Source organism: Xenopus laevis, chromosome 6L (genome assembly GCF_017654675.1).
Source record: "Xenopus laevis strain J_2021 chromosome 6L, Xenopus_laevis_v10.1, whole genome shotgun sequence".
Classification (NCBI taxonomy): domain Eukaryota; kingdom Metazoa; phylum Chordata; class Amphibia; order Anura; family Pipidae; genus Xenopus; species Xenopus laevis.
The window spans coordinates 145208863-145222622 of NC_054381.1; the positions used below are offsets into that span (position 1 = coordinate 145208863).

At 37.2% G+C, this 13760-nt stretch overlaps 1 protein-coding gene across 4 annotated transcripts in view; it reads left to right on the plus strand.

The window, feature by feature from the left end:
• Positions 1–13760, plus strand: part of LOC108719383 (fibrocystin-L) — a 112772-nt gene that overhangs the window by 94274 nt on the left and 4738 nt on the right. For all 4 annotated transcript variants that reach the window (XM_018268211.2, XM_041566612.1, XM_018268213.2 and 1 more), the window contains exons 63-76: positions 180–301; positions 2175–2265; positions 2542–2690; positions 3228–3350; positions 7259–7370; positions 8096–8212; positions 9706–9871; positions 10232–10464; positions 10616–10783; positions 10907–11064; positions 11196–11328; positions 11859–12209; positions 12683–12834; positions 13483–13632. In XM_018268211.2, the coding sequence (XP_018123700.1) occupies positions 180–301; positions 2175–2265; positions 2542–2690; positions 3228–3350; positions 7259–7370; positions 8096–8212; positions 9706–9871; positions 10232–10464; positions 10616–10783; positions 10907–11064; positions 11196–11328; positions 11859–12209; positions 12683–12834; positions 13483–13632 (2225 nt within the window). The remainder of the gene's footprint in view (positions 1–179; positions 302–2174; positions 2266–2541; positions 2691–3227; positions 3351–7258; positions 7371–8095; positions 8213–9705; positions 9872–10231; positions 10465–10615; positions 10784–10906; positions 11065–11195; positions 11329–11858; positions 12210–12682; positions 12835–13482; positions 13633–13760) is intronic.

The window sequence follows — 13760 nt, forward strand, 5'->3', positions numbered from 1 at the left end:
TATACTTGTTTGCCTCTAGAATAATCTGTGATTGCACAGACTTTCAACTAGTTACATGCAAAGCTAAACCCAGTGATATTATTTCACCCAAATGCCATACAATCGGTGGGCGGTCATATAACTTTTTTTTTAGAACAAATTAAATCTACTGAAAAACGTATTTCGTAACCCCTCTTTAGGAATTGTAGTATCGGGAGAACGTATCAGATTGAGAAGAAATCTTGTATCGGTTGCTGTCTGGCCAGGAACATACCAGGACAGAGAGGAGATAAACAACATCTTGTGGCATGCTGCCATAGAGGTAGGTACATTGTAATCATTAACATAATTACAGGAAAATTATAATTGTATTTATACATTATATCATTATGCTTTCTTCTCTACTTACCCTGTCTGTAACACATTTTTATATTGTATTTTATTACTCCTTTATAGAGGCCCATTTACTAAAGGTCAAATTTTAGTGGTATTAGAGCTTTTTGAAACCACAATTAAACTCTATGGGGTAAATTTATCAAAGAGTGAAGTTCGCCAACTAGAGTGAAATTCCGCAGCTCACAATTCATTTCTATGGGATTTTGAAAAGCATATTTATCAATGGGTGAAAGTGAAAGTTCACTTTTTGATAAATACGCCTTTAAAAATCCCATAGATATGAATGGAAAGTGGCGGAATTTCACTCTAGTGGCGGAACTTCACTATTAACTTCACTCTTTGATAAATATACCCCTATTTCTCTACAATCACGAATGGCATGAAAGTTTTGATAAGATCCGAATATAAAAATCACAAAAGGAAAAAAAAAGCTGAATCATCCAAAAGAGTTTGTAGAGAATATTTGTAATACCTGTAAAAAATTTAAGTCCTTTGGACAATTACTAGCTAAAATATTCGAAAACCTCTAATAGTCTGAATGGTTAAAAAAAAAGGTACAATAGGATAAGGGCAGTTGACTTTGATAGGACCTTGACTACTTTTACTTAGCATAGTTTTGTACTAGAGTTTTGAGTGGTTGTTACACTAGGGGGCCGATTCACCAAGGGTCGAATATCGAGGGTTAATTAACCCTCGATATTCGACTGGGAATTAAAATCCTTCGACTTCGAATATCGAAGTCGAAGGATTTAGCGCAGATAGTACAATCGAACGATCAAAGGATTATTCCTTCGAATCGTTCGATTCGAAGGATTTAAATCCAACGATCGAAGGAATATCCTTCGATCAAAAAAACTTAGGAAAGCCTATGGGGACCTTGCCCATAGGCTAACATTGAGTTTGGTAGGTTTTAGATGGCGAACTAGGGGGTCGAAGTTTTTTTTAAAGAGACAGTACTTCGATTATCGAATCGTCGAATAGTCGAACGATTTTTAGTTCAAATCCTTCGATTCGAAGTCGTAGTCGAAGGTCAAAGTAGCCCATTCGATGGTCAAACTAGCCCAAAAAACACTTCGAAATTCAAAGTTTTTTTACTTCGAATCCTTCACTCGAAGTTAGTGAATCGGCCCCTTAATAAATGTTGAATTTTTAGAGCTTTAGAGAAATTAAAAAAAAAAAACATGAAAAATATGAGAAAAATATAATTTGTGGAAAACAAAATTAAATCTGAATTTTATTAAATTGGCCCCATAGCTATACAAGTAATAAAGGTGCTCGGAGAGTGTATTTATACAGGTCAAAGACTCCAAACCAGTTCTAATATTCTACCGTTGTCACTAGGTTTCCATTACCTCTTACTGCACATGAGTAGCATTTTTGGAGTAAGCGAACAATGCTTATTACTTCAAGTTGAGTTTTTCCACTTGTAGGATTTCCTAAATTAGGGATTAGTCATTGCTGTAGTTGAACTGAGACTACCAGCACCTTTAGCAGTCATCCAAATGAGAAAATGGTCCAGTAAATTAATGAAATTGAAAGGATTTTAATTAAGCATCCACGTTAAGACACAAAATACTTAAGCCATGTTTATGTAATATGGGATTTCTACATAAATATTCTCCATTCATTAACTACATATTTAATTGTGCCCCTGCTCTGCAAATTTTTGGTGAATAAGCACCTCTGGCAGTCAGAGAACGTCAAGGGTTGTAGTTCAGCAAAAGCTGAAGGACATCCTTGCAAACCTACAAACAACATACAGTAAGTCAAAACTTGATTTTTTAATTATTCATTTCTAGATCAGTCAAGGAACCGACATAGTGTTACAGAACAATGTGGTTGCCGGATTTGAAAGAGTTGGATACCATATTAATGGGGAACCCTGCACAGGTATGGGCTCAGGCTACTGGACTTATTAAACAGATTTCCTTTCAGCATCGTCAGAACATGCAAGATTTTGTATAGCAAACTGTTATCACAAGTGAAGTTATGTGTTATCAATTGATTATACCACATAATAGAAATACAAGTTAATGAGACATAAGTGAAAATGTGAATTGCACAAAGGTTTCCATTTTTAGCAAATCGTTTAGGAATCATTAAGGAAAAGGAATGACTATTCCAAGTTAAATGTATCCAGAAATTAGCAGTACTGTGTTTCTGCAGATGGAAATGACACAAGTGTACAGTGGCTGAACAACGAAGCTCATGGAGGATTATATGGCGTGTATATGAATAAAGATGGTCTTCCTGGGTGTTCTCTAATCAGAAGATTTAAAGTGTGGAGATGCTGGGACTATGGCTTTTATTCCCAGGTAATTCAACACATGTGTATAAATTTGATAAAACTCAAGGGAGCCTGCTGCTCTAAACCCTCTTTTAATTGAATGCATAGTGCAACATACACCTTGAAAGGGTGAAAATGAGCCCAGGAATTAATATGCTATGAGGAGAAATTACTTTCAGGGCTCCCTTTGCTTGTTGTGGACGCTAATTTGTACTTCAATTGGTAAATCAGTTCAATGTGTACTTAAGCTCACCCTCTATCAGGGTAGAATTCTATGGAAAAGCTAAAGAAGCTTCAGTGTGTGCTTTCCCCATAACTTAACATATCAAGCTTATCTTGTAAAAAAAAAAAATTGGACTGGAGAGCCTTCCAACGCAGTCTGAATTTTTTCAATAAAGAAATTCAGACACATTGGAAGGCTCTCCAGTCCCTATTTTTCGTCTATGATACTATGTGGAGGTGGCTACTCCAGCAATTGTCGATGAGCCTTAAAGATTGAAAGAATTTAAACAAGTGGATTAATAAGGCATTCATTGCTTATTGTAAAAAAAAATTGTCTTTACAGACCCCAGCAAGTGTGAAGATCTCAGAATCAGTATTTGTCGACAACGGGATGGGAATATTTAACATTATATACACACCCGCCGCAACCTCTCATGAGTTATCGAACAAAACTGTTGCAGTCTCGGTAAGAAACAAGTTTCAACTTCAACACAAAAGTCTCTGGGCAGCAAGAAATCGAGTATAAGCCGAGTTTTTCAGCATCCAAAATGTGCTGGAAAAGTCTACCTCGGCTTATACTCGGGTCAGCGGGCAGTAGCTGAGATTGCAGTCACTTTTAATCATTCCTATACCAACAGTTCACTTGGGGAGAGAGTGCAATATCCCACAATGCCCTCTGTTGGTTATATGAAAGAATAACAGTGCGCCCTCTGTTGGTTATATGAAAGAATAACAGTGACTGCAATATCACACAGCACCCTCTGTTGGTTAAATCAAAGAATAAAAGTGTGCCCTCTGTTGGTTATATGAAAGAATAACAGTGACTGCAATATCACACAGCACCCTCTGTTGGTTATATCAAAGAATAACAGTGACTGCAATATCACACAGCGCCATCTGTTGGTTATATCAAAGAATAACAGTGACTGCAATATCACACAGCACCCTCTGTTGGTTATATGAAAGAATAACAGTGACTGCAATATCACACAGCGCCATCTGTTGGTTATATCAAAAAATAACAGTGACTGCAATATCACACAGCGCCATCTGTTGGTTATATGAAAGAATAACAGTGACTGCAATCTCACACAGCACCCTCTGTTGGTTATATGAAAGAATAACAGTGACTGCAATATCACACAGCACCCTCTGTTGGTTATATGAAAGAATAACAGTGACTGCAATATCACACAGCACCCTCCGTTGGTTATATCAAAGAATAACAGTGCGCCCTCTGTTTCTTTATATGAAAGAATAACAGCGACTGCAATATCACACAGCACCCTCTGTTGGTTATATCAAAGAATAACAGTGACTGCAATATCACACAGCGCCATCTGTTGGTTATATGAAAGAATAACAGTGACTGCAATATCACACAGCACCATCTGTTGGTTATATCAAATAATAACAGTGACTGCAATATCACACATCGCCCTCTGTTGGTTATATGAAAGATTAAGAGTGACTGCAATATCACACAGCGCCCTCTGTTGGTTATATGAAAGATTAACAGTGACTGCAATATCACACAGCACCCTCTGTTGGTTATATGAAAGAATAACAGTGACTGCAATATCACACATTGCCCTCTGTTGGTTATATGAAAGAATAACAGTGACTGCAATATCACACAGTGCCCTCTGTTGGTTATATGAAAGAATAACAGTGACTGCAATATCACACAGCGCCCTCTGTTGGTTGTATGAAGGATTAACAGTGATGGCAATATCACACAGCACCCTCTGTTGGTTATACGAAAGATTAACAGTGATGGCAATATCACACAGCACCCTCTGCACATGGTAGTGGGACAGTGGGACAATGCACACAGTAATCCGTTTGGCAATTCTCTGTCACCATCAACTTTGCAAAGAAGTCCGGTTGATCGCTGGGGGGGTCTCTTTGGCGGAATGTGCGCTGCTGGGAGACAGGGCTGTAGTTGTGTCTAGGCTTATACTAGAGTCAATAAGTTTTCCCAGTTTTCGTAGGTAAAATTAGGTACCTCGGCTTATACTCGGAACGGCTTATACTCGAGTATATATGGTAGGTTCTAAGGGGAACATCTAATAAAGTGTGAATATTCTCTCCATCTTATTCCACCAAAGTTCACCTCACTTTACAAGGTATATTTTCACAACACATCTCATACAGTATTTACAAAAATCGTAAGTGGTGAATTTTCTCCTTGAGTAAAGTCTCTGTGAAAATTCACCAGTATAATATCCCCATAAAGTAGTAGTGGGGAAAATTGTCTAGAGAATTTTCACATGGAGAAAATTAGCATGGAAAAGGATGATGTTGATAATTAGATTTAAAAGTGGCTGCTCTGTCTTTATAATGGTATTTCTCCAGCCTGAACCTGGAGAATTTCTCTTGGTGAAAGTACGCTCTTTTGCTCTTGGAGAGTTGTCACTGGAGAAAGCTCACCTGAAGAAGAGTGGTGAATTCATGCCAATGCGAATGAGAATTTTCACCACTGCAGAAATAATTCTCCAAAACTTGGGGGCTGATTCACTATGGGTCGAATATCGAGGGTTAATTAACCCTCGATATTTGACTAGGAATTGAAATCCTTCGACTTCGAATATCGAAGTCGAAGGATTTAGCGCAAATACTACGATCGTACGATCAAAGGATTATTCCTTCGATCGAACGATTAAATCCTTTGAATCTAATGATTCGAAGGATTTAAATCCAACGATCGAAGGAATATCCTTCGATCAAAAAAACTTAGGCAAGCCTATGGGGACCTTCCCCATAGGCTAACATTGACTTCGGTAGCTTTTAGCTGCCGAACTAGGGGGTCGAAGATTTTTTTAAAGAGACAGTACTTTGACTTTCGAATGGTCGAATAGTCGAACGATTTTTTCTTCGAATCCTTCGATTCGTAGTCGAAGGTCGAAGTAGCCCATTCGATGGTCGAAGTAGCCCAAAAAAACCTTCGAAATTCGAAGTTTTTTTACTTCGAATCCTTCACTCGAATTTAGTGAATCGGCCCCTTGGTGTATCCTGCTTTTAGCAAATTGGAAGTGTTGAGAGAAATCTTAGGTGAAACTACTCCAGATTTTCGCTTTCACTCTTTAGTAAATATGCCCCTAAGAGTTATACTTTACCAACAAATGAGATTAGGGGCAGATTCATCAAAATGTGAGTTTAAATCTTAATAAACAAAACCTCACCCACGTTCTATTCATTCCTATGGGATTTTTAGAATTGTATTTATCAATGGGTGAAAGTTGGAACTCACCATTTGATAAATACGGTCTCCCTCATTTCCCTTATGTGGCCATCTTTCTCTTTTATTGGGGTAATTTACGAACACACCCCTCCAAACTGGATGCAATAAAGAGCACGTTGATGCAGTTCATTGTGTTCGTTTTGATCCATCTGACCTATTTGCGGCTACACAACTCAGAATTGCATTATATAATTATATAATAATTATACAATGAATAAGCTGAATACCCATACATTAAGGGCCTTATTTATCGAAGTCCGAATTTATCTGAGTATTTTAATCAAAAAAGTCTGACCAAACTAGAATCCACAACTAGAACTGATTTATTATTAAAAAATCATGATTTTATCGGAACAGGGACAAACCAAAAAATCAAGCGAAAATCGGACAAACACCAAAAAATCAAGCAAAAATCTGATTCATACATTTTTTTCAGTTTTTTCCTAAATCTCTCCGTTTTGTGGGCTTTTTCCCAAAAAAGCCAGAATTTTTCGGATTTTTGCTTGAAAAGTCTGAAATAGTCAGATTTTCGGCCTATTACCAGTGCAGACCACAGAACTTCCAAATAGTATAGGGACCTCTCCTATTGACTTATATACAACCTCAGTAGGTCTGAGATGCTGGATTTTCGGATTCAGACTTTTTACATCCTCAGGGTTTAATAAATCTCAAAAAATGTGAGTTTTTTTCCACTAAAAATGTGTATTTTATAGTGAAAAAAACTCGAATTCGGACTTTAATAAACAGCCCACTTAATATTTTCAATAATATGTGATTTAACATTTTGGAATGTCCCTCTTGATTTGCTCAATCATATGATTTTAAAAATTATATTTAGTGATATTTAAATATCTAGGGATTTTTTTCATGCCAGGTGAAAGCTTCCAAAAAAATCACATATAGTAATAAACTAAAGAAAAAAACGATTTTATGTACTGGTGGGAAAAAAGTGTTACCAGTTGTTTAGAGTAGAGAAGTGTGGTTATAGCCAGGGAATAAAATACAGAGCAATACTGTACATGTTTAGTTATGATATCAGAATTAGTCACTTTAATGGTTATTACCAGTAGCTGTTATCACAATTATTATTATTTTTCTTCAGTTTCCCAATGGTTTGTCTGTATTTGCAGAATTCATTATTTGTGGGGAGCAGTCCAAACTTCAACTGCAGCGATGTCCTGACCGACAGTGATGCCAATATTAGGATATCAGCTGAACATCGAAGCATCAGGCCTCTACAAGGTAAAAGGCTGCAGGCCGAGCAACAATATGTTGCTATACAGGGGTTATAATTTTTTTTTATATTTTTAATACTATAAATATATTTAGTTATTCTATTTTTTTAACATTTTAGTATTATAAAATATCTATTGGACAGTCATCAAACATTAAGAGAATTATCTAAATCCAAAAACTTGAATAAATTAAAGTCAGATTAAACATAAATCACAAAAGGCATTGTAGTGACAGTGTGCAATACTATATAAATGTAACCTGCTTTGGGGCTGATTTACAAACATAAGGTGGCCATTAACGGGCAGATTTAAGATGCCGATTTGTGTCCTTTAGACAGATTTGACAGCTTATCTGCTCATGTATCGGGTGTGCCGACGGGCCTCCCTGACCAATATCTGGCCAAATTGACCCAATTATTGATAGGGCAGGGTTGATTTTTCTGTTGGATCGAGGACCGCATTGATGTTAAACTGCACCAGTGCAATTAGTTTTCAACAAGCTACTTCAAGTTGGAAAATTTAAAGCAAACACTTGATTGGTTGCTACTGGTAACTGCACTTTTGCCAGTTAGTACCTGTTGGGTAATAAAGCCCTTTTATTAGGGGGATGTTCCAGGTAAGTATGGATGAACTGTAATAATTAATTATAAAGCCTTTTAAGGCCTAATGGTAAAACAGTAAAATATGTTTTAGCATTACAAAGTATATTAATTGTTTTTTATCTAATTTTAGGAGGCAGAACTGGAATCTCTTGGCCATCATTTATCTCTGCCCAGAACGCGGCACCAGGAAAACCTCACGCTGGCTTAATGAGTTATAATGCAATTACTGGTGTAATGACTGTACAAGGTAAATTTTGATTGTGATAATGCAGTCCTATCATGTCATTCATCCATATATCTAGGCAGTATCTCTCTTACCCTCCCATCATATTACTTTACAGCTTGCCTCAAATTACCCAACGCTAAAGCAGTCTAAAGAAGTATAGAACTCAAAGGTTTGGGTGCCTCAGAGGCCTCTGGCATGTGTTAGAGCTATGCACCTTTCTCTAGATCTTTAATCTGGTGCAAGGGATAAGCCATGTCACATAAACTGAACCTGAATGTGCAATATAGGGTTGCCACCTTTTCTGGTGGGGAACTCTGGGCAGGGGCAGGAAGGATGACGTTGGGGGAGGGAATCATTATATCAGGGATGGGCGGGTGATATCAGAGCCAAGTCTTTTGTGTTAGGGAGTGGGGTTGTGATGTGTCAGCCAATCGCTGATCGGCATGGCATTAACTTCAATGCCCTGTCTGGATTTCCTAATTTGGAAATTTAGACAGCCTTCTGAAAAACAGGCTGTCCAGTGAAAAACAGACAGATGTCAACCCTAGCGCAGTACCTAAGTAAACCATTAGACCTCTTGCACTTACATTGGGGGCAATGGAAAAATAATTATTTTGCCAACAGATAGCATGGGGGCATTCTTTTAAAAAAATGAACTATCCCTTTAACAACAACTGAAAATTGACATAGTGGGTATTCATAGCCCTGCCTTAAAGGGCTTAAAATCTTAACTACTGGGATATATGAAACAGGTAAAGGCATAAGAGTATGTAACTGTATGGGGAGAGTTATGAAGAGAGAGAGTGTCATTCAACTCATAGCTGTAAAAGAGACAATTGACGTGTTTGTAGAACAAAGTTAGAATCTGCAAGATGTGACAAGAGGCTTTTGTATTTTTTGTGAGTATCAGGACATTAGCAAAGTAGCTGGTAGGAGTTAAGGTTAAGGTTGGTCTGAAAGCTTGGCAAAAGAGATTTTGATGAATATCTGAAGCTCTGCAGGGTGGAGAAACATCTGAAGCTAATGGGTGGTTTGGTTATAGAGGGATTTATATCAATTTTGAAAATCACAAAACATACGTTTTTTCTGTGATCACAAGCTTATTTAATAAAAAACAGATGCACACAAATACAGATGAGTTTCCCATTTGTATTCTTTCATTTCATAAATCTCAAAAATTTTAATTTGTAAATTGTAAATTTGAGCAAGAGTTTTGTGCTGTGGATTTCTTAAGTTTTCAAGATCAAGATGAAAAAAAAGTTAAAATCAGGAGAAAAAAATGTGACAATATGACCAATTGTTTTCTGCAATCACTGGCATATTTAATTTAAAAAAAAAAACTCACATAGGTTAATGGTGATCATTTAAAGTTGGACAAAAAAGAGCTGAGTGCAAAAAAAAAATTATATTGTTCTATTCATTTCCAAAGAGCCTTCAAAATCTCAACAGTCTTAAACAAACTAAAAAAAACTCTTATAATCAACAATAAATATAACAATTTGATTTTTTTATAGATACATCCTTGGTCGGATACAAAACCGTGTGTTCTAGTGAAACCAATGTAATGTTCTTTACCAACCCACTCAATGATGACTTACAGCATCCAATAGAAGTGTCTAGGATCCAAATTGTTGACAGCGCAGAAAATCAAAAAGTATTTATCCACAGACCCGACCTTTCGTAAGTACATTTTTTTAATCATATTTTACAGTCATTTCAAAGTTCCAACAAACTAGAAATACACAAGACGTAAAATATTCCATCATATTTTCCTCCCCTCTGCCCATATTAATGCAACTTTTATTTTTATATCCACATAAACTTGAATTGTGTTAATATTAGTACATTGCTTGTTAATTTCCAGGGGCTTAACGAGTCTGTGGCACATTAGAAATCAGTGCTGCAACATGACTCTAACACCCAACAGCACAGAATGGAGTCTGGCATCTCAAAGCAGGATGCTATCATTTTGGTACCATGCCTTACAAACATATCACTTACATATAACACTTTTTATTCAATCATTACAATCTCTAACAGGAAGATTAATCCCTCTGACTGTGTGGATATGGACTGTGATGCCAAGAAGAAAAGTCTGTTGAAAGATCTTGATGGTTCCTTCCTTGGGCATCAAGGTGCCGTGGTTCCAGAGTCAGAATATGCGTGGGATACAGATCCAAGATATGGTGTTGGGGACTATCGCATCCCTAAGGTTATGCTGACACGGCTTAATGGAAGCCGAATCCCAGTGGCAGAAGTGGCTCCATACAAAGGTAGAGAGATCATTTTAATTAGCATTTCTGTGCTGACATGATCTGGGTCCAGTTCTGTAGTGGGGATAAAAGGGGCATATTTTTTTTTTATAGACACAAAAATGTATTCAACCGCAATATTTAAATTTTTTTTAAATTTTGCTTTCCTTAGGGATTATCAGGGACTCCACCTGTGTCTATATGTCTGCCTGGGAGGCTTACAAATGCTTTGGATTAAATTACGAGATGATGGTTATTGAAAGTCTTGATAGCGATACAGAGACCAGGAGGCTGTCACCAGTTGCTGTGTTGGGTAGCGGTTACATTGACCTTATTAATGGTAAGCACTTCTTTACCAGCTGTGTCCATTTTTATATGAGCTATTAGTTTACGATAACTTAACTGTTAAAAAAAAATAATAATAATACCCTTTAGCTAGTAAATTATACTGTATCTATTACAGGGCCTCAAGACCATGGCTGGTGTTCTGGATACACATGCCAAAAAAGAGTCTCGCTGTTCCATGCTATAGTGGCTACCAATAAGTCATTTGATATCTATTTCACAAGCACCAGCCCACAGAGTCTCCGCCTGATCCTACTGAATTCTGACAATTCAAAAGTAAGTTTGAGTATCTGAGTTAATATTTTATGTCATTTTAACAGAGGAGTTTTAGGAGAGAAAGTGAATGCAGAACATTATTCTCTTAAATGTAAAAATTTTTATTTTGTTTTCTTTTAACTATTTTGCAGGCTGTCCGTGTTGGTATATTCTACTCAAATCCTCAACGACTGGATGTGTATGTTAACAATTCTTATGTACTTCCAACTAATGGAGATGTACAAAGCAATGGGGATGTATTATTTAAGGAACCTTCTTACGCAGGTAAATCAAACAGAAAATCTTTCCTGTCAATAGTGTCCTGTAGCTAAATTTCTCCAATACAAAGCCAAAATGCAGACAAAACTGATGTTCCATGGCTAGTAACATTAAGGGGTGGTATTTACTAAAACTCAAATTTTATATTTTTTTTTAATTAAAACAAAGTCGACCTAACTCCCGTCCACAAATTTAACTAATTTAGCAAATAATCATCTTTAAAAAGTTGGTGTGGGAAAAGTCTTGATAACATCGTAAAAAATTCAGATTGTATGACTTTGAATTTAACACGAATCATATGATTCTTTTTTGGATAATCCAGCGCAGACAATGACCATGAAGCAACATCCTCAAATTGTAAAAGGGATATCTGTCATTGAATTCTACTTGACCTCGACAGGTGTTAGTTGGAGAATTTTTAGCAGTTTTGGGGTATAATAAATCTCCCCCTTAAAAAACTTGACCAGAAAAATCTAGGCTTCATAAATGAAGAATGTAAAATAACATGTAAAATCTAATTTTCTTTTGGTGAAAAGGACAATACATGCCTCAGCTGAGTTCTAATGTTGTGGGAGAAAACTTCTTTGACAACGACTACAAGATGCTCTATATCCTGGTTAGAGGGTCAACTCCAGTCGAAGTCCGTACCACTCCTTTGATCGTCGTTTCCTTCAATCTCCCGGCCATGACAGTGGATCAGTTCTATGGTGACAACCTTGTCAGGAATCTTGCTCTCTTTCTGAAAATCCCAGCAGAGAAGATCCGCATTACAAAAATAATTGCTGAAGGAAGTCGACGAAGGAAAAGGGCAGCAGGGGGACTCACTGTGTCCATGCAAATAGCAGATCCACCAGGTCAACAATCTAACAGCACTAACTCAACAACAGGCGAGTATAATATATTCTTGAACATAATTTATTAGATGTATAAAATATACAGTTAGATTACATGAATGTAAGTGTGTTATATGACTGGCAAGCTGGAGTAATATCATTCTGAAACTCTGGTCAATGTTCAATTTGCCTGAGGCAAATCCAGATCAGACACAAGTCAATAGTGTCCACGAGGAATTCTATTTGTGGGAATTGATAGATTTTTCAATGAAGGAGTTACAGGATTAGGAATAGTGCAAATTCATCATGGAACTTTGAATAACGGATCTATGAGATGCTGGAAATTGTATATTGTAAATCTTTCACACTTGATAAATTAAGCAAGTGTTAACCCAAACAACAAATACAATATGTTTGAGTCTTATCTGTGCCAGTTTTGATATTTCCCACACACCTCTTTCTCTCTCTAAGAACCTATTGGAAGTAATATCAATGAAATTAATATCCACATAATGTTTTCTCTTCAGGTACCCTAAATTACTCTAATTTTCAAAGTATAAGTCAAAGCTTGGCTGCAGCAGCAATCAATGGCAGTTTGAGCTCCTTCCTGAATGTTACTGTTGGCTCAATGTCCATCTCTGATCCCGTTCCATCTCCAAGTGATCCGGCATGGAGCCAGGTAAATGACTAAGCCCCCATTAATACTTTATTTCAGGACAGTCCAACTTGAGGGCTGTTGGCTGAATGTGTCCCTCAAAGAGGGGCAACCAGACTGTACAAGAGCTTCATAGACCTCTTCGGTTTCAATCACCTTTGCATGTAGCTATCTTACTTGCACATGTGCAGTGCTTGCCACTTTATAAATATATCCTAGAGTGGTATCGTCCCTAGGAGTTGAACTGTTGAAATGTTACTTTAGCTATTTTGTCCTACTACCTCCTTATCATCCAAACTCTTCCTACCTACAGCTGCTATCCCACTATGCCACAGGCCCTGGGAATTCATTCTTGCACCTGCCAGAAACTGTTGTGGCCCTGACAGCAAACATCTGGGGCTATTGATGGGGCTTCAGATGCAAACTGCTACCTCGGCTTCACCATCATGAGAGTACCCCATCAAAATCCATTAAATGTTTGCTTATTTACTAAACAATAGAGGCTGCCACAGTTTATTTTGACCTCTGTTTAGATTTTGACACACTTCAGTGTTCTGTTAAATATTTACAGGAAAAACAGTACAGTAAAAAAAGGCTTTGCACAATGGTGTTTAATACTGTTTTAATTTTGTATGTGCTAGCATAATTTGCAGTATTATCACAATCTTTTAGGTTGCAAACAAGACTGTGGACAGAACTGAGAACACAACTGGAAGTTACTTGGCCAGTGTATCTTCCCTCGTTGTCGCTGTGCAGCCTGTGGCCGGGACTGTAGGAAAAGTCCTAGCCCAACAGCCGGCAGTTATGGCACTGGATTCTAAGGTAAGACTGGGGTATTTTTTCTTATTTTGTAGGTGAAAACGCCATGTCATATGCCACTTTGCCCAGTTTTATATACCTCAACACTTTACTTTTCCAAAAAAAGCCACCAGCTCTAATTTTGATTTCTA